Here is a 19954-nt window from a genome sequence, read left to right on the forward strand (position 1 = left end):
ATAATATGAAAAAACATACATCAGAATGAAAAACCCCAGGCATTGTTCTCATGGATTTTTTTTTAAATTTTTAAAATCAATAATTTGCATACTGGTAAATGTCTCAAGTTACTATATTTCAAAAATCAGTTTAAGTAACTGTACAAATTTAAATGAAATGTATCTCCCAGCCATCAAACAACAAAAACCCTCCAATCCAAATGATCATAAGCATGTGTAGACATAGAACAAATTGGAACATAATGAATTAAATATACTTAATAATATTCAATCTATTTTCTTACCAAAATCTACCTAACATATTATGTTATGAACCTCTCACAGTTAAAAAAAATATGTAAAAAAAAAAAAGTAGGGCTTTTGAGTATGCATTGTAAATCTGAGAAAAGCCTTACTAACCATTTTGTTCATCTCCTTCCTCCTCTTCTTCCTCAAAGTTAGTTTTTAAAACTAAAGGATGGTGAATGGGTCGTGATATATTCTCCTGAGGTTTCAGGGGTTCCTGACTCTGGGTCAGGGGTGGAATTCCTTCCTGACTCTCTTTCTGTGGTGTGATACCTACAGAGGAAATGCAAAATTTCAGTCTTTTTAAGATACGTTTTATGTGCATGTTCAATGATCAACAGTGTCCTCCTAATTTACTGCACATTTTATTAAAAGGTGTCTTATCTTATTTCTGAAAAGGTTATTAATCTAATAAATATCAACATTTTGCCTGGAAGGTGCAGAAAATACACTAATTCATAGATTTTAGATAGGAATTATAACCATGACTTGGCATATCACAATTTTGGTATAAATGCGAAGTGACCATAAGTATTACTGTATTCTTACATTGATTGTACCTATGGAATAAGAGTAAATTAATCACTTTACAACAAATTAACATAGACAAATTCAAATAAGGCATAGCTTATAATGGCAAAGTATATATGCCCAAAAGAGGAAAACATCCAATGGTTCTAGTTTTGTCTGGCTGCATGATTACTTGGACGTGAGAAAGAATGATACTTTCAGATTTCTCTGTTGGCTGCGCATTGGTTAAACTGTCCAAAGCTCTAGGTCATATTTAAATGTCCTGTAACTTTAAAACTAGAAAGCAATTAATAGAAAAATTTAGCAAACACATGAATCTTCTATTATCACTAATTTGATCCCCTTTGTTTTCTAAATGAGTAGTTACCAAATTTGGCTAATTATCAGAATCAACTAAAGAAATTATTCAAGACAGGGGCACCTGGGTGGGTAAGTAAGTTAAGCATCTGCCACTGGACCAGGTCGTGATCCCAGAGTCCTGTGATCAAACCCTACATAGGGCTCCCTGGTGAGCCGGGAGTTTGCTTCTCCCTCTTTCTCTGCCCTTATCCTCCCCTCGTGCTCTCACTCTTTCTCAGATAAATAAATAAAATCTTTAAAAAAAAGAAATTTAAAACATCTTTTGGGTCTCTGCTTTCTGAACTTCAATTTAGCAAGTCTGGATTAAAGCCTGAAAATCTAATTGCATTTTTTAAAAGTCTCAGGTAATTATGAAATCAGCCCCATTTGGAAACCACTACCCCAAATGAATGATCATCTAACTAGGGTCCTGGGTTATAGGAAATTTTAGGTGTGCCATTCCAATAATTTGAAATCAATGAATCCTATTCCAGATCCTTAATTTCCACATTTATTTTTCCCCTAAAGTTGGTTAGCCTAAGAACAGGCTTGAGTTCACAATAGCCTTCTCTCCACTTTGTACAATAAAGGCCCTTCATTCATGCGAGAATATACTAGAATACACTGCCCAAAAGACAAATCCTCCTTTATTGATGAACCAAACTACCTCAAACCCGTAGGGCTTTCTCTGTTACCTTAATTTATACACATTTCTACCAGGAGAAAATCATGATGTGGTAGGCAGAATAATGCCCCCCTAAGGATGTCCATGTCCTAAATTCCCAGAACCTATGTATATATGGGAAAGAGGAATTAAGGCTGCAGGTGGAATTAAGACATAATCAGCTGACCTTAAAAATGGCAGATTGTTTGTTCTCAATTATCCAGGTGGGCCCAAGGTAATCAAAAGGGTCTTTACTAATGGAAGAGAGATACAGAGGAATAGAGCCAGGAAAGTGGTGTGACCGTGGAAGCTCTGTCAAGTGATGCAGTTGTCAGGAGGACTTGACTTTCATTGCTGATTTTGAAGGTGGAGGAGGGAGGATATGAACCATGGAATACAGAAAGCCTCTAGCAACTGGAAAAGGCGAAGGAACAGATTCTCTCCCAGAGTCTTCAAAAGAAATGCTGCCTTGGAGACAACTTAATTTTAACCCAGAGAGGTCTGCTTGCAATTTCTAAACTACAACTATGAGATAACAAATGAGTTGTTGAAGCCACTTGGTCTCTGGTAATTTGTTATAGCAGTAACAGAAAATGAATACACAAGGTATTAGAAAAAGTGCTATTGGGGTCCATGTTGGAACATTCTAAATTCAAATACATAGTAGAGTATGTAGTACTGAAGAAATTTGGTTGAAAATTTTTGCTTCTTCCACTTCTGAACTATTGTTAAAGAATATATAAATCTCAAGGGGAAAGTCTCTTGCCATCAATGGAAGGAGAGCACTAATAAAAACTCAAAAGGAAAAACATGCCTTCAAATAAAGCTTTTTAGCTATTCTCGGTAGATATTCTCATGACTTGTCATTAGTTGCAAAAATAAGCTGAACATTCAAGAGTAAATTTTAGAGTCACATTTTTAGAAGTTTCCTTGAGGTATAATTCATGCGCCATGTATTTACCACATGAATATAATACAATTCAGTAGTTTTTAGTATTTTCACAGAGTTATGCAACCATTGCCATAATCAATTTTAGGACATTTGATCACTCCGAAGAAGAACCCCATTCCCATTAGCAGTCTTCCAAATACCCCTAGTCTTACACAATCACTAATATACTTTGTCTCTATGGATTTGCTCTAAGTGGAATCATACAATATGTGTTTGGTCTTTCGTACATGTCATCTTCCACTTACCATAGGGTTTTCAAGGTTTATCCATGCTGCCACCTGTAACAATACTTTATTCCTTTTTTATCCAAACAATAATCCATTGTCCAGATATACCACAATATTTTATCCACTCATCAGAGAATGGATACAAGTTTCTACTCTCTATTTCATTAATTTCTGCTTTAATATTTATTATTTTCTTCCTTCTGTTTGTTTTAGGTTTACTTTGGTCTTCTTCCAGTGTCTTAAAGTATAAAGTTAGGTTAATTTGAGACCATATTTTTAAAAATAGGTATTATAATTATAAAATTTCTTCTTGATACGGTTTTACTTGAATCCTATGAGTTTTAGTACTCTGTTCCTTCATTTTCATTCATCTCAAAGCATTGGCTAATCTTCCTTATAATTTCTTGGTTGGTTATAGATGTGTTGTTTAATTTCTACATATTTGTGGATTTCCCATTATTTTTTTCTCTTAGTGATTTCTATTTCCATTATGTTTGGAGAACATGCATTGTATGATTTCTATAATTCCAAATTTATTAAAGCTTATTTTATGGCCTAATATATAGTTTATCCTGGATACTGTTCCATTTGCACTTAAGAAATAAGTGTATTCTGTTATTATTGCAAGGAATAATATATAGATGTCTGTTTGGTTGTGCTATTTTATAGTTGCTCAAGTCTTCTGTTTCCTTGTAGTTTGTAATTGTTTGCATAGGATATCTTTTTTCATTCTTCGCTTTCAACTTATTTGTGTATTTAAATCCAAAGTGTATCTTCTATAGATAACATATAGTTGAATCCTTATTTTTAATCTGGTAATGTCTGCCTTTTTATTGTATTTTAATCAAATCACATTCAATGTTATTATTGATATAGTTGGATTTTTATCTGTCATTTTACTTGCTGTATTCTTTTTTGTTCCTCTATATTTTTTAGTGTAACATTTTAATTATTTTTATGATTTTTCCATATTTTTAAAGGTATCTTCTGGGGAGTTGCTCTAGGGCTTACCATATAGTTCCTAACTTTTCAAAATATACTTCAGATTTATATTATTTAATTCCCGCTAGAGATAATAAGGTTATTCCTATATAGCTCTATTCCTTCTTCCATCCCTCCCAATTTGTGCTGCTGTTGTTCTATCTATATGTATTACAAACCCAAAAATACATTGTTATATTACTTTAATTTTTGTATTTTTTAAAGGAGCTGAGAGAAGGAAGAGAAAATGTGTATCTATAGGGTTTGTTATATTAACCTTCTTATTTATCATTCTTGATTCTATTCATTTATTCCAAAGGATTTGAGCCACCACCTGGTATCATGTCCTTACCATAATATAGGTTTGCTCTCAGATGCCTCCTTTATGCTCTTATTGCCAAAGACCCAAAAATACAATTATATACAAATGCAAGTGTATATGTTTTTTTTTTTTCCTTTCAGTACTTTGAATATGTCCTACTGCCTTCTGGATTACAACATGTCTGAGAAATCAGCTGTTAATCTTACTGAGGTTCCTTTAATATGTGACTAATCATGTTTATTTTGTTCTTTTCCAAAATTTGCTTTTGTTTTTGGCATTTAACCCTTTAACTATGATATGTCTGGATTTAGATATCCTTGGACTTATCCTACTTAGAATTTGTTGTTTCTTGAACATGTAGATTAATATTTCTCATTGAATTTAGGGAATTTTCTTTCTTTTTTTTTTTTTTTTTTGAAGATGTATTTATTTATTTGACAGAGATCACAAGTAGGCAGAGAGAGAGAGAGAGAGAGAGGAGGAAGCAGGTTCTCCACTGAGCAGAGAGCCCGACATGGGACTTGATCCCAGGACCCTGAGATCATGACCTGAGCTGAAGGCAGAGGCTTAACCACTGAGCCACCCAGGCGCCCCTGAATTTAGGGAATTTTCAACCATTATTTCTGTTTTCTCTCTTTTTCAGGCTGTATAATCTCTATTCTGTTTTTAAGTTTGCTGATTCTTCTGTCATCTCAAACCTGTTGAGCCCTCTAATATTTTTTTCAGTTATTATGCTGTTCAGTTCTTTTCATAGTTTGTATCTATTTATTGATATTCTCTATTTATTGAGACATTGTCATTATACCTACCTTAACATCAAGCATGGTTTTCTGTATGTCTTCAAACATATTATAACTGCTTAAATTATGTTTGTTAACTCTAACATCCAAGCCATCTCAAGGCATTTTGTTGCCTACATTTATTTCTTGTGTATGGGTTACACTTTCTTGCTTCTTTGTATGTCTCATAAATTCCTATTCATTTTTTTTTAACTGGACAGTTTGCACAATGTATTGTAGCAACTCTGGATCTTGATTTCTTACCCCTAGCCCCAGGATTTTTGTTGTTTGATTTTTAATATTTTAATGACTTGGTTGAACTATTTAAAAAAAAATCTATTTTCTCCCACAGTGTGTAGCACCTGATGTCACTCCTCAGAGGATGCAGGCTTGATAAATCCATGGATGACAGTGGTTCCACCAGTACTCTCTTTGTCTCTTTCCTTGGTTTCTCTGTTAAGCTATCTACCTCTGTCGGTTTCATTCCCAGCTGTCAGACTCCATTACTTGCGGATTGATTCCTCTGTTGTTTCCATCAGTGCACTGGGGCATAAACTGCTTCACCATTTGATTCAGTTAAGTTCTGATCCCCTTGCAGAGGTAGTCTTTGAGGCCAATCTTTCAAGTATGTTCCAATCTCAGGACAGCTCTTCTTAATTCTTCCCTTGGTTGTATTTGCTCAACTCTTATCTGGTCTATCATTTAGCTTGTTGCTCTCATGGAGCTACCAGTCTCTTCATCATTGCTTACCCCCAAACTCTCAATTGTTTTCTAGAATGCCATGATAAACTTTCCCATACTCTGTTCTGTTCCAGATAAATTCAGATCTCTTTTGGAGAGCTTCAGAGTTCTCTGCCCCTACAGCTTATCTCTCTCGCTCAAGCAAAACCTCAGTGCCATTATTGGGAACAGGGACAGTCACTTCTCTTAGAGTGATACCCCTGGTTTATAAGCAGGCCCTGGGCAGGGTTGGTAACCTCTGATATTTATGGTTTGCCCCTTTCTGGCAGTTGGACAATTGGGGGCTTGTTATTCTCTGCCTGCTACCTCTGTAACAGAACTTCTGCTCTATGAGTAGTCCTGGATAGAAGACCCAGAACTCTTAGCCTCTCTTGCCTGAAAAATACAGTTCTTTCAACATGAAGCTGTAAGTGAGGAGTATAAGAAATGCTAGCTGCCTGCTCCTCCCAAGAAGATACCATATTCCCCAGTAGGGAGCTGGAGGTAGAGTGCACCCTGTGTTCTTGGCTCAACCCACATAGAGTAGAACTTCTTTCACACTGTACTGGGGGTGGGAGAGGAGTGGGTGGTGACTCGAATACCACAGACAGGCTATTCTTTTTTTTTTTTTTTTTTTTTTTAATAAGGTTTTTGTGAGAGCACAAGTAGAGGGAGCAACAGGCAGAGGGAGAAGCAGGCTCCCCACTGAGCAGGGAGCTCAATGTGGGACTCAATCCCAGGACTCCAGGATCATGCCTTAAGCTGAAGGCAGGCACTTAATTGACTTAGCCACCCAGGCATCCCAAGATTTGTTGTTCTAACTGATATTTAATAGATTTTCCTTTCTTTCCTCTCTTTCCTTCCTTTCTTTCTTTTTTTCTTTCTTAGTGTGTGAGAGAGAGAGACCATGCTCAAGTCCGGGGGCGGGGGCAGAAGGAGAGGGAGAGAGAAAATCTTGAGTAGGCTCCACACTGTCTGCGCTGTATATGGAGCCTGATGTGGGACACAGTTTCATGACCCTGACATCATGACCTGAAACAAAATCAACAGTTGGATGCTTAACTGAATGAGCCACCCAGGTGCCCTGAATAGATTTTTTAAATAAATTCTTGCTTTGTGCCCTTAGGACAATTTCCAGACACTTTACTTTTTGTTTAATATATAACTTGCATCAACTATTGCTGTTTAACTGAGGAATATATCTGTGAAACTCCTTACGATACATTTTTGAACATCAACCTACAATCACAGTTTTTTAAATTCAGGTGTAATTATTTACAGGACTGCCAAATTATTCATGATATCTTAGATAAAACTCATGCATAAAAAATATTTTGAAATTATTTTCTTCCAATTGAGTGTTATTCCACCAGGTAGTTAAAACCCATTTTATCAAATAATGTTGTGAAATGTTCTTATTAAAATCAGGCCTTACTTTATTCCAGCTTATAAAATATTAACTATCTCCTCACTCTCTTAGAAAAGTTAGGATAATATGCTAGTTCTGGATATTACTTATAGCTATATGCCTTTCTGTTTCATAAACAGATGGGAATAATTTTGATCATTAGCTCATTAATAGTTACCTCTCCAATAAGAGTCTACTCTTATGTGCAGTAATTATTTATCAGTGTGCAGCATAATTATGTTGTTTTAATAAATTATGTATTAATAATAACTAATAATAACAATCCTAAGGAAATGTGTTTTAAAATGTGTTAATGACTATGAGATTTCATAGTGTGGAGCCTTACTGTCATAGAAAAAAAAAACAAAAATTTAGATTTCAACTTATATGTACATTTTTATTATACTTAAATTGACAGGTGGATCAATAAACTCAAGCATAAAAATACTAGTTTAGGATAAAAATGTGAAAGAGTAGGGGTGCCTGGGTGGCTCAGTTGACAAAGCATCAGACTTTGGCTCAGTTCATGATCTTGGGTGATGGCATGCACCCCCATGTCAGGCTCCCCAGTTAGAGGGGAGTCTGCTTCTCCTTCTCCCTCTGCCCCTCCTGCCACTCATGCACTTGTGTTCTCTCTCTCAAAGGAATGGATGAAATCTTTAAAAAATTGTGAAGGAAGAAAATGAAAATAGTAGTTTGTGTTTTTTTGTTTTTGTTTTTTTTTAATGATTTTATTTATTTATTTGACAGACAGAGATCACAAGTAGGCAGAGAGGCAGGCAGAGAGGGAGGTGGAGGCAGGCTCCCTGTGGAGCAGAGAGCCCGATGCGGGGCTTGATCCCAGGACCCTGGGATCATGACCTGAGCTGAAGGCAGCGGCTTAACCCACTGAGCCACCCAGGCGCCCCGAAAATAGTAGTTTTAAGAAAAGGAAAGTTTTCTTTTAATTTTTAAAGAAATGTTTAAAGTATTTATTGCCCTTTGAAAACTGTCAAATATAACACATGTACAGAAGTGTGCACAAATCATAAAATATGCAATGTAATAAACATCACAAAGCCAACACTTATGTCAAAACGTAATAGTCCCTGTCTTTAGCACTTTATATCACTTTCCTTCTCCATTGCCTACAATAAGTATCTTCATCCTGATTTCTAATAATCACTTTGTCGTTTTTCTTATAGTTTCACTACTAGGGGTGCATCTCTAAAAATAAAGCTTAATTTTGCTTATTTTTTAAAGATTTATTTATTTATTTATTTATTTGACAGAGAGAGAGAGAGAGAGAGAGATCACAAGTAGGTGGAGAGGCAGGCAGAGAGAGAGAGAGAGGAGGAAGCAGGCTCCCCACTGAGCAGAGAGCCCGATGTGGGACTCGATCCCAGGACCCTGAGATCATGACCTGAGCCGAAGGCAGAGGCCTAACCCACTGAGCCACCCACTTGCCCCTAATTTTGCTTATTTTTGAACATTTTATAAATGGAATCAGGAGTATGTGTTCTTTTTTCTGTCTTCCATCATGCAACATGTTAACTCTAAGATGCATCCTTGCTTGCATATTTCTTTTATTCATTTATTTTCATTACTTTATAGTATCCATTGAATGAATATGCCACAATTTATTTAAATATCACACTATTATTGAACATTTAGGTTATTTTCAAGCCTTTGGACATTACCAAAAAAAGGTGCTGTGAACATTCTTTTACATGTATCCAGGTACACATGGGAATGAATTTTTCTAGGATATATGCTTAAAAAAGTTTGGTTGGCCTAAATTATGTCTAACTTTTTCTTGATGAGATCATGCTAGACTGTTTTTCCAAGTGCCTGTTTCAGTTTAAACTAACTTCAGTGCCCAAGAATTCCTAATACCCTTTGTTTTACCAACAGTGGGTAGATTTAAACTTTTTGCCAACATAATGGGTGTGCTTGGTATCTCAAAGTGATTTCCTTTTGCATTTCCTTGATTACTAATAAATTGATCACATTTTCATTTGTTGGTTGACATTTAGATTTCTTATTTTTCAAAATCTTGTTTATGCTTTCTCTACATGTCCTAGCGCAGTGGTTCTCAACCAGAGATGATTTTACTCCTTCCCCTAGAGAACATTTGGCAATGGCTGGGTGTATTTTTTGCTGTCACAATTAGGAAGATGCTCTTGCCGTCTCAAGGGTAAGAGCCAAAAATGCTGCTAAGCCTCCTATAATGCATAGGATAGTCCCCACCGACACTCCTAACACCACCTCACAGCCACCACCACAAAGAACTATCCAGCCTGAATGCCGATAATGCCTGTACAGAGAAACCTGTTTCATTAGGTTCTCCAGATTCTCTTTCTTTTGATTTTTCTTCAAATATTGAATTCAAGTCTTTGTTGCAGTCATGTAACAACATATGCTGCAGTCGTGTAACGACATATGCTGCAGATATTTCCTTCCCTTCTATGGCTTATCTTTTCATTCTTCAGTGGTGTTTTTGGTGAATAAAAATTTTTATTTTAATGTATCCAAATTTATACATCATTTCTTTAATAGTTAATATTTTCTGTGTTCTTATTACCTTCTTAAACCTTTAAAGATTGACCTTTTATATATTGGCTTATAATTCACCTAGAATTGATTTTTATCTATGGTGTCAGAGGAATTCATTCTCCCCTCATTAACTGAAAAGATCATCCTTTACCTATTGATCGGAGCTGTTATAAATCAGGTATCCATCTCTGCAGGGATCTCCAGCTTCTCACTCTATTCCATTTGTTAATTTGGCTAGCCCTTGGTGAATAGGACACTCTTCTAATCTCTACCACTCTGTAGGCCCTGATATCTGGTTAAACAAGCACTCTCATTTTCTTGTTCTTCAAGCAGACTTGACTGTTCTTGGCTCTTCGAATTTCTACATAAATTTTAAGACCCATATGAATTTTGATTGAGATTATTTTTAAATTTTAAAAAATATATGATGAGTATCAAATCATATGGCAATTAAATTTTAATTGCGAGGTGTCAGTATTGATAAAATGTTGGAACTTTTGCAACTATTTAAATTTATGATGAGTCTAATCAAAAGTGTTTTAAGGAATAGTTCATCAAAAATAAAGACCAAAGTTCATTATACCTTTCCATTGAGGGTATTAAAATATACCTCAGAAGAAGAAAGTTACAGTATAGGAAAAACAGCATATTTAGTGATCAGAAACTATCCAGTTAAAATATGGAAAAAATAATTCACGTGAATTACTTGGTAATCAAGTAATGCAAAAAAAAAAAAAACAAAAAACAAAAAACAAACTTCATTTAGACAGTTAAATTTACCTTCTCTATAATGGTTAAAACAACGGTATGCTAAGAGTTTTGATACTTATTATTATACCTTTGCTGTTTTACTATAACTTTCCCATGGGATTTGTATTTCAAGGAAGTACTGTAATGTATTTTCTATGAATTTACAGAAATAGATCATTTTGGTCACCTTGATTTTTCTACCCAAAGCATAGTTCCATGCCATTAAGACCAATCTTGGTGTGATCAGATATATTTCATCTAACACTTTGAAAAAAGATTTTTTTTTAATATTGTGTAGTAACATCAGTGTCTGTTTGCCGCATAGTCATTTCGTCCTTCATTTGAGGCAAAGAACATTAGTTTTCCTTTGGGAAAATTTTCCACATCTTTAATCCATTTAATTTGAGTGATGATGACATCCTAGACCTCAGGATTAGCTATTCCCTTGGCCTGAACCATTCCTAGGAATGAACATGTTTTCCACGTCATTAGATGAGGTTCAGTGTTAAGGCTTTAGCTTTAGCTTGAAAAAGATTTCTTTCTTTAGAGGTTAATTTAAAATGATGATGGTGATGATGATAATGATGATGATGATGAGACTACCGAGTGCTTACTCTTCGCCGGGTATTCTGGCAGATATCTAAACTATTAGATATTAATTCATCAAATATCCAAAAATATCCAAAACAACCTCATTACTCTATTATATAGATGAAAAAACTGGGCCACAGAGGTATTACATTGCCCAAGGTTATTGGGAAGTACGTGGCAAATTGAGATTTTAACCCAGTCTGACTCAGGGTTCTCCATCCTTGCTTATTCTGCCTCCAGGATCCAGATGTGAGCTTCTGGGGCAACCCCCACATATGAATGCCAAGAAGTGCAGAGCCAAGAGTTGGTGAAGGAAACCCTGGATCCAGCGGGGGTTGAGGTCAGCTCTGGGCTTATCTCTTCAGTTACATGAGCTAATAATTTCCAGTTTTCCCTTAAATCCAACTGAGGCGGGTCTGTCTTCTTAAAATCAGAGGTGTGCTGGAGTGGGCTCAGATCAGCAAATGAGAACCAGTTGCTATTTTGCAAGCCTACTGATGTTACATTGGTAACTGAAAATTGTTCATGTAGGAGTGTTTGCTCTCTGGAAGTTAGCAAATGCTTTTTGTTTTGTTTTTGTTTTTGATTTTGGTGAAGTGGGGACAGGGAGGGGAACGAGTTTCTTAACAGTTAACAGGACATCATTACTTTTCAACCAAGAGAGTCTTGTTTATTCCATATGTTATACTGCCATGTCATGCCCAGATATTTCTAAAATAAACAACTTTTGTCTGTGCTTAGTCAATTTTCCAAAAAAAATCCAGTTCTTTTCACTTAGGTGACATGCATCACCATAATGCACTACTCCCTGCTATAAATCCCTTCCTGACTAAAACACAAATGCACAGGCAAAACATGGAGGTTATAAGAATCTTCTGGTTGAATAACTTAGTTATTTTTAACCAAATAAGTTGTTTTTATTCATGTTCTTTGGGAATCGGGTACTATCCTTCCCTTTGCTTGAAAGAGTAAAAATGGTGATTATTTTTGTATAATTCACAGAGCAGAGGCTCCTCACCAATTCTTTTTCTTCACTTTTCACTAATTCTTTGGGAACACCCTCATGCAATAGTTTGATTAGGACATTAAGAACACTTGCATAGCTTTTATAATATATTGTAGAGTTCTTGCAAAAAATATTTAATCTAAATCTGATTAACAGAAAACAAATGAACATTAATTCCCATTTAAAGGGTATTCTGCAAAGCAACTAGACCAAACTCTTTAAAATGTCAACAATATGAAAGGAAAAAAACAAAAACAAAGAAATGTAGATATTAAAGAGATATGACAACTAAGCAATAAATGATGCTTAATTGGATCCTGGATTGAAAAAAACAAATCAAAACAAATAGTTATAAGGCAATGCTCTTCAACACATAGTTCTGGGAACACATTGTGTGACAGCTTGTTAGAAATGTAGAAACTTAAGCCCCAGCCTGGACATACTGAATCAAACTGCAATTTCACTGGATCTCTGGATCTCTGAGTAATTTCTGTGAATATTAAATTTTGAGAAACACTACTATAATAAACGTTTTTGGCAAAGTACAAACTGTGGATTGACTATCAGACATTAGTATCGTATCACTGTTAGATTTCCTCCTATATATGATAGTTGTATGTAGAGTATTTATGCAGGAGATAAATTTGGAAGATATATACAGAAGTATTTAGGGATGAAATGTCTAATAGTTGCAACTAACACTTGAATGATTCCAAAAAGAGGGGATAAGAATGTATTGGTACAGTATATGCATGTATGTAATACAATACTTACATGTATGTAACAACAATAGAGGGAAAAGAGAAAGTAATCTGACAAAATGTTTATTTGTGCATCTGGTTAAGAGCACATGGATGGGTGTTCATTGAACTATTCTTGCAACTTTTCTTTTAAAAAAATTTGAAATAAAATGTTGCAGTAAAAAAGTACACTCAAGGCTGGCTTAACACTGATTGGTTTAATTGGTGGTCTGGGTGGTGACTGGGAACTTTTTGGGGTTGTTTTTATTGTTAATTTTTGGTTGTTATTGTTTTTTTTTAAGCTCCCACAGTAATTATAATTGGAAGTCAGAGCTGAGGACCTCCAGATAAGGTGAACACCAGATGATGGTACCTCAGCTTCTGGGCTTCAGATGACTAAAAAGAAGAGGTTCCACTGTGTGGCCACAAATTAGTAGAGAAAAGAAGAGAAAGAGGAAACCTTATTTATGGAAATACACATAACTCAGAAATGCTAGAAGTCCACTGTTTACTACAAATTAAAGGAGAAAAAAAAGGAGTTTTCTATTAAATGCAAAGGATCTTAATAGCTTTAAAAAGAAGGCTGCAGGGTAGGGTAATAGAATTAGCCTCTCAAAAGGAAGAAGCCAGATGAGGAGGTCTTATGGTTGAGTCCATTAAAATGGCCAAAAGAAATGACATATTCTTGAAATGCCATAGAGAGTCTTAGAGTCTGACAGAATTGTTTTTGGGAATTCAAGTACAGTGCCTCAGATACTTAGCTTCTCTAGGCCTCAGTTTCCCCATCTGTATTTGGCAGGTTTTTGTGGTGAGGCATGCAAAGTGCCCAACACAGTGCTGCCACAAGGAAATATAAGAAATTATTTGGAAGTACTGAATATGAGATTTTTCTTGTTTCTCGTAACCTTACTTCATTTTTTATTAAATCATAAAATTTTAGTTTATACAGTCCTAAAGTCTGTGGAGGTCTCAGACCCAAATGAAACTAACAAATGTTAGGTGTAGAGAACTGACATTTCAGTACTTGCCTCTATTTTGTTGTACTGTCAGAAGCACTTTGGACCAAAGATGCAACAGATACAGTGTCTAGTCAGGATAAACATCCCAACACAAATTGTTCCATGCATCACCACTGTGTGGCTTATGGCATTTTCTCTACTCACCCCCCTCTGCCCAAAAAAGGAAAGAATTGAGCTGAACAGGTTTTTCCTCCCTCTTATAACCATTAACAATTATTTTCCACCCCCCCCACACACAAAAAATTAGTCTATTTCACCAACTCAAATATTCAAGACGAAGTGTTTATTAAACTACTTAGGAACCATCTAGTAAGCAGTGGTTTGCCAAGACTTAGAATAAAAAGATCACGTACATATATCTATTCAGGCTAGATCTTCTAAAGTGAGGTGATCTAAAGTTCATTTCAACTGGCCAGATAGTCAGCTATCCAAGGTACCTTAAGAACACTGACTTAGAAAAAAAATAAGAATCAAATTATTCTGTTCAGTTTTTCATTATAGAGTAACATGGCAATTAGGCAAGAAGATGAGAATGTGCTTCAGTGTTTGAGCAACTGTGTTGTGAATAAATTGTCATTAACAAAACTTCAGACGTTTCACCACAGAGTTTGTCTGAATACACTAACCTCTCACATATACCATGAAAGAAAGAATACATACCATCTTGCAAAGAAAATATGAAATGTACTCAGAGATGTCCACCAAATATCAACTGAATTATGTTTTCTTAGTGTTATCTTTTGGTTTTGTAGTTATTTACTTTTAAACTTGAGCATGGTAACCAGAGAGATTAAGCTTCTTTTTTAAATGACTGATTTAGCAATATTTAAATGAAGTCTCTTTCAAAAGAGTCCAAAACCTCTTTTAATTTGCAAGCAGATTAAAGTTTAAATTGCAGCAAGACTAACTGGGAGTTTTATATTCTCAGACAAAAAATGTAGAACTCTTGATAATTGCACTTAGTGCTTAAAGATGACACACAATGGCAAATTGACTATTGAAAAATTGCTTTTGGCAAGCACCTCATTCTGGGAGAGCACAGCTGGTGACTTAGATAGCATTGCCATGGCTCCAATTCACGATGGGTCTCAATTCCTTGAGCAGAAGCCCTAGAAATTCTTACAGGTTGTATATTTAAATGTCTCAATTTTATTTTATTTTAACCTAAGGGACAAAATTATATATGAATTCCACAGTGCTATATGTGAATTGGTACTTCTATTTTGCTGTCAGAAAACTGTGATAACCCCACCTTGAATTTATCAATTCCATGCACTTACTGAAACATAAAACAGGTTGATTTTAATAAAGGTACAACCTTATAATGTAAACTTCATTTAAGGTGAGAAGATTTATGGGTCCTAGTTTGGGTTAATGTGAATCTTGGTAGATAGGTATTCCTGGAAATACTGTAGGAAAGATCAGGTCTACAAAAGATCAAATTATACTTTCTGAGGTGTTGAGATAATTTTTGAAATGAACAGATGATATGGCAGTTCAATACATAATTCGAACAAGCTCATTAATTCCCTGCCATCTGGAAGCTGAATCCTTTTTCCTAGAGCACAGAAACGTGTCTGGACAGAAGGAAAAAAGTTACTGCACAGAGGTACAGGATGTTTTCCTCTAGTCCTGAAAGAACTATTCCAAAGATAGCTAATTTTATCATAGACCATTAAGAAGCAAACTATTGGTGGAATAGAAGGAATTTAATACAACATTCCTGGTAAAATAAAATTACACTGTGTAAACCAATGAAGCCAAGTTAATCAGTTAGTAGGTGCAATCACTTTCCCTGCAGTGGGTCCCCAGTAGTTTCAGTAGTCATCTATCCATCCCCATCCATCTATGTCTTCATCCAGTTTTACTGAACATCTGTGCTCTAGACACTGCGGAGAGGATTGCTAAAGAAATTAGTTATAAACTCCGTCCTCATGATGTTTACAGTCTAGTGAGGAAGAGAATCACTGATTAAGGTATTGTATATATGATGAACACCATGAGGTCAGAGTTTTCCAAAAGAACATAATAAGGGGACCTAATGTTTACCATTTGCCAAAGAATCACCTGAAGCCAATTTTTCAGATCCCAAAGGACTGTTATCTTGTAAGCTTGTTTCTGGAAGGATTCCATCTTGAAAAATATGAGAGCCATAGCAGAAGAGTGCTATAGCACCAGGGAAACAAGTTCCAACTTCTTAAGCAGGCTTCTTGCCACTGACTGATTGAGGGAATAATGTCTTTTGTAGCCTCTTCCCAGAATCTAGGCCAAGGATCACCAAAAAATAGAGTCCCAGTACCATCTAGGAAGACTGAATTGTGCCAGAGCTTTTGCAGCAATGGGATTGCATTTTCTCCACAGTTGAAGCTTAGAAAGAGCCACATATATAGCTCTTCTTCTAGAAGCTGAAGTGTGCAGCTCAGATCATACCCTTGCTCTCCCTACCTGCAAGACAAGTTTCTGCACATCCCCAGGGAGCAACAGCAAGGGGTGACCTCTAAGCTTGGCTCCAGCTGTATGACGCTTTGCAGAGACACAGTTTCCCTCTGCCTAGTGAGGTCGGTAGCCGTTTCACGTTCAGATGAGTAAAGTCCACTTTCGATATGCATGGAGAAAATGTAACTTACTTTCTTCACTTCATCTTGTGGCTACTTGATGGCTCATTCTAAGCTTTAACTTATATTTCTTGGCAAAATCATCCCAAACCATCCATTGGCTATTAAACCACACTCGTTTTGCCATACTTTATTTAGTGTATCGTTCTATGCTGCTATTCCAAAACCACATTATATGGCATATGTTATTTAAAAAATATACTCACTGCTACTTGGTGGCAAAAATAATCCATTGATATTGCGAGGTTTGCTGTGATAAAAGATACAACTGATCTTCACACAACCAAGAGGCTGAGTTTCCCAGAAGCATGAAATGCTGCAGTTTTGCTAGACAAAGGAGTGGGGGGAAATGTAATGATCAGATACCACATTCAAAATAAACAAAATGTGCTACAACACAGTACAATGTGACAAAACTATCCCAATTACTAACTTAGGATCATGTGTTTCCTGAGATTCAGTATTTCTAAACTATGCTATGTAAAAGATACAATAGATATTTCTAAAGTATACTCTACCATTTTCTATAAGCATTTAAGTTGAGCAGCATGCAAAATGCCTAAAAGTAAGTAGTGAAAGAAAGAATCATTTTTTTTTTCTCTATTGTGTTGTAAGAGTACATAGCTCAGTCTTATTGAAGGGAGATGCTTTTAAGAAATATGATGATGGTGAGTAATTCTACCTGCATTTCCATGTGTCTAAATCTGCAAAGTGGATCTAAACATTTTCCCTCTCTCCATAATGAGCACACAGTGTCACTGCCAAGGGCCTCTTCACAGTGTCGGAATCGGCACTGGGAACCCTGCAAGGAAAAAGTAAACAGTATAGAAAATTCAATGTAGTAGTGTTAGTCTTCAACAACAGTAAGTTGCTAACTAATTAGGGAAAATATGACATCAAATTAGAATCACAAAAAAATACTTTACAAAATAAGGTCATGAGTCTAAATTTTAGCAAATCTGTTTAATTTTGGTCAGAGACTGAGGATATAATATAGCAGAGCAAGCAACAAGTCACTGATAAAATGCTATTTTTGGTTATCAGTTAATCCATATGATTCAGAATAAATATATGACACCACTGATATTCTTGATCACAATCCAGTGACAGAACAATTTCATTTCTTTTTCTGGAAAAGGCCAGGTTTTTGTTTAAAAATCACAAGCCATATTCAAATGGTGGAAATGATCTCTAGTTATCAATCTTTATTAGATAATGTTTTCTTAGTCTATTGGAGATAACCGTCAAGTGTGTTTTTACAGGGAAAGTGAATGGAGCTTAAACTTTATATTACTGTGGAATTTTAAGTAATTAGTATATTATGCTACATTAAATGTATATCCTTTATACCCTTGGTCTATAAGATAAACAATTGTGCCAATATATATACATATACCAACAAAAGCAGATGTTGATTATTTTCATGGGCTGCTATTACATTTTTTAAAAAATTCTATGTTTTTTACACATAGGCCCACGCTTGGAAAAGCTGCAGGCTGCTGTCTTTCTGACAGAGAGTTGCATGACATACAATAAAAATATTCCAGGAAGTTCTGTCTTTTGATATATGTTCCATGTTTTTTTCTTATTTTTTTCTCACCCTTTTACTCCTGTCTTCACAATTTCCCCCTTTTAAAAGTGGATCTGTGGATCACATAATACAAAATACTGGACAAGGGGGGCGCCTGGGTGGTTCAATGGGTTGAGCTTCTGCCTTCAGCTCAAGTCATGATCTCAGGGCCCTGGGACCAAGCCCTCATTGGGCTCTCTGCTCAGCAGGGAGCCTGCTTCTCCCCACCCCGACCCCACCGCCTCTTCCTGTCTCACTGCCTACTTGTGATCTGTCTCTCTGTCAAATAAATAAATAAAATCTTTAAAAAAAAAAAAAAGATACTGAACAAGGCTAGATAAACCCATATTTGAATTCCTGGTTCCATTATTTGTCCATAGTTAACAAAAGTTAACACAGTCCTTACCCTGTCTGTGCTTCAGTGTCCTCATCTGTAAAAAGGGAATAAATGCCTCCCTCACAGATTGTAAAAATTATATGAAGAAGGTATTGTGGTTGCTATTATTATTGTTATGTATTCATTTATTTATTGAGAATTTACCACCCATCGATCATGGTGCTGGGTACTTGGGGATACAGCAGTAAAACAGACAAAACTCTCTGCATACATAGAATATAAATTCCATTATTATTTATCATCTCTAGGTTTAATCATAATAGGACAGGCAAATAAGTGAGCACTGTGTGTATAAGAAACATAAATTATTGAACACTACATCTGAAACTAATGATGTACTGTAAGGTGGATAACTGAATTAAAAAAAAAGTGAATCAAATTCAAATGGTCAAAGAGATTGACTCCATTCAGGCTTCCTAGCAGAGATAAAATACTTCAAATCAGACACAATGTGTCTTTCATTTAGGCATCAACATGAAGCTCCAAATTTCTACATTTGGTTTCGTTGAGAGCCATTAATCCTAATCTCTTTTTTTTTTTTTTAAAGATTTTATTTATTTGACAGAGATCACAAGTAGGCAGAGAGGCAGGTAGAGAAAGAGAGGAAGGGAAGCAGGCTCCCCGCTGAGCAGAGCCTGATGTGGGGCTCAATCCCAGGACCCTGAGATCATGACCGGAGCCGAAGGCAGAGGCTTTAACCCACTGAGCCACCCAGGCACCCCCCTAATCTCTTTAATATCTTTTTCCCATTTAGACTTATAAACTTGAATTCATATTTGGCTAATTTGTTTATAACATTTCTTTTCCTTTTTCCATATTATCAAATATTTGCTGTTACACTGTTAATGGGAAAATTCAGTAACTGGGTTAATGAATTCCAAATAAGGAATCAATTCGATTTATTAAAGTAAGTTTGATAGCTGAATTTAACTTTTTGAATTAACATGATTGGAATCATATTAACTAACAGTATGATGTATCATATAATGTTTCAATATGTTTGAAACTATAACATAATTTTAATTTCCTCAAAGTCAGTATGTCAAAACTACATGATAAGCTTTTACTTCAGATTTTAAATATGTATTTTTCAGGAAAAGAATAAATTTTGACTCAGCAATACAAATTATTGCCATATCCTCCTTCATTCTACTAAAAAGCTTAAGTATGTGAAGTACCGTAAATTGTATAATATTTACCTTTATGCATGTGGAATTAAAAAAGAAATAGCAGTCATTCCCAACTTCTGCCATTTTCAACTCTCTTGCTGCTAATCCAATGTTTTTTAATATAAGAATTGCAGGAATGCAAATATAAGAACTATCAGTGTGTAAGGGGGAAAAAGAATTTCTTTTCCAGTCTTTCAGGCTATCAGTAGTATTCCTTTAAAACTGACCTCCTGTCGACAGTATATTACACAATAGATAATTCTTAAAGAAATTTAAATTAGAAGATACCTTCTCTAGCTTTGCAGAAATGTTGAAAGTGGTTGCTAGTAAGCACACAAACTCAAACTTCCAGAA

General features: G+C 35.5%; 1 protein-coding gene across 4 annotated transcripts in view; it reads right to left on the reverse strand.

Annotated features, from left to right (window-relative positions):
- The window catches only part of C8H12orf50 (chromosome 8 C12orf50 homolog), a 32541-nt gene extending 12587 nt beyond the window's left edge, over positions 1–19954 (reverse strand). For 3 of the 4 annotated variants that reach the window (XM_047742218.1, XM_047742217.1, XM_047742216.1), the window contains exons 1-4: positions 19631–19876; positions 17147–17266; positions 16671–16791; positions 400–558 (exon numbers count right to left, since the gene is read on the reverse strand). In XM_047742218.1, the coding sequence (XP_047598174.1) occupies positions 400–558; positions 16671–16791; positions 17147–17266; positions 19631–19684 (454 nt within the window). In that variant the 5' untranslated portion in view covers positions 19685–19876. The other variant, XM_047742219.1, reaches the window with a different exon arrangement.

The sequence above is a fragment of the Lutra lutra genome, chromosome 8 (genome assembly GCF_902655055.1).
Source record: "Lutra lutra chromosome 8, mLutLut1.2, whole genome shotgun sequence".
Taxonomy (NCBI): Eukaryota; Metazoa; Chordata; class Mammalia; order Carnivora; family Mustelidae; genus Lutra; species Lutra lutra.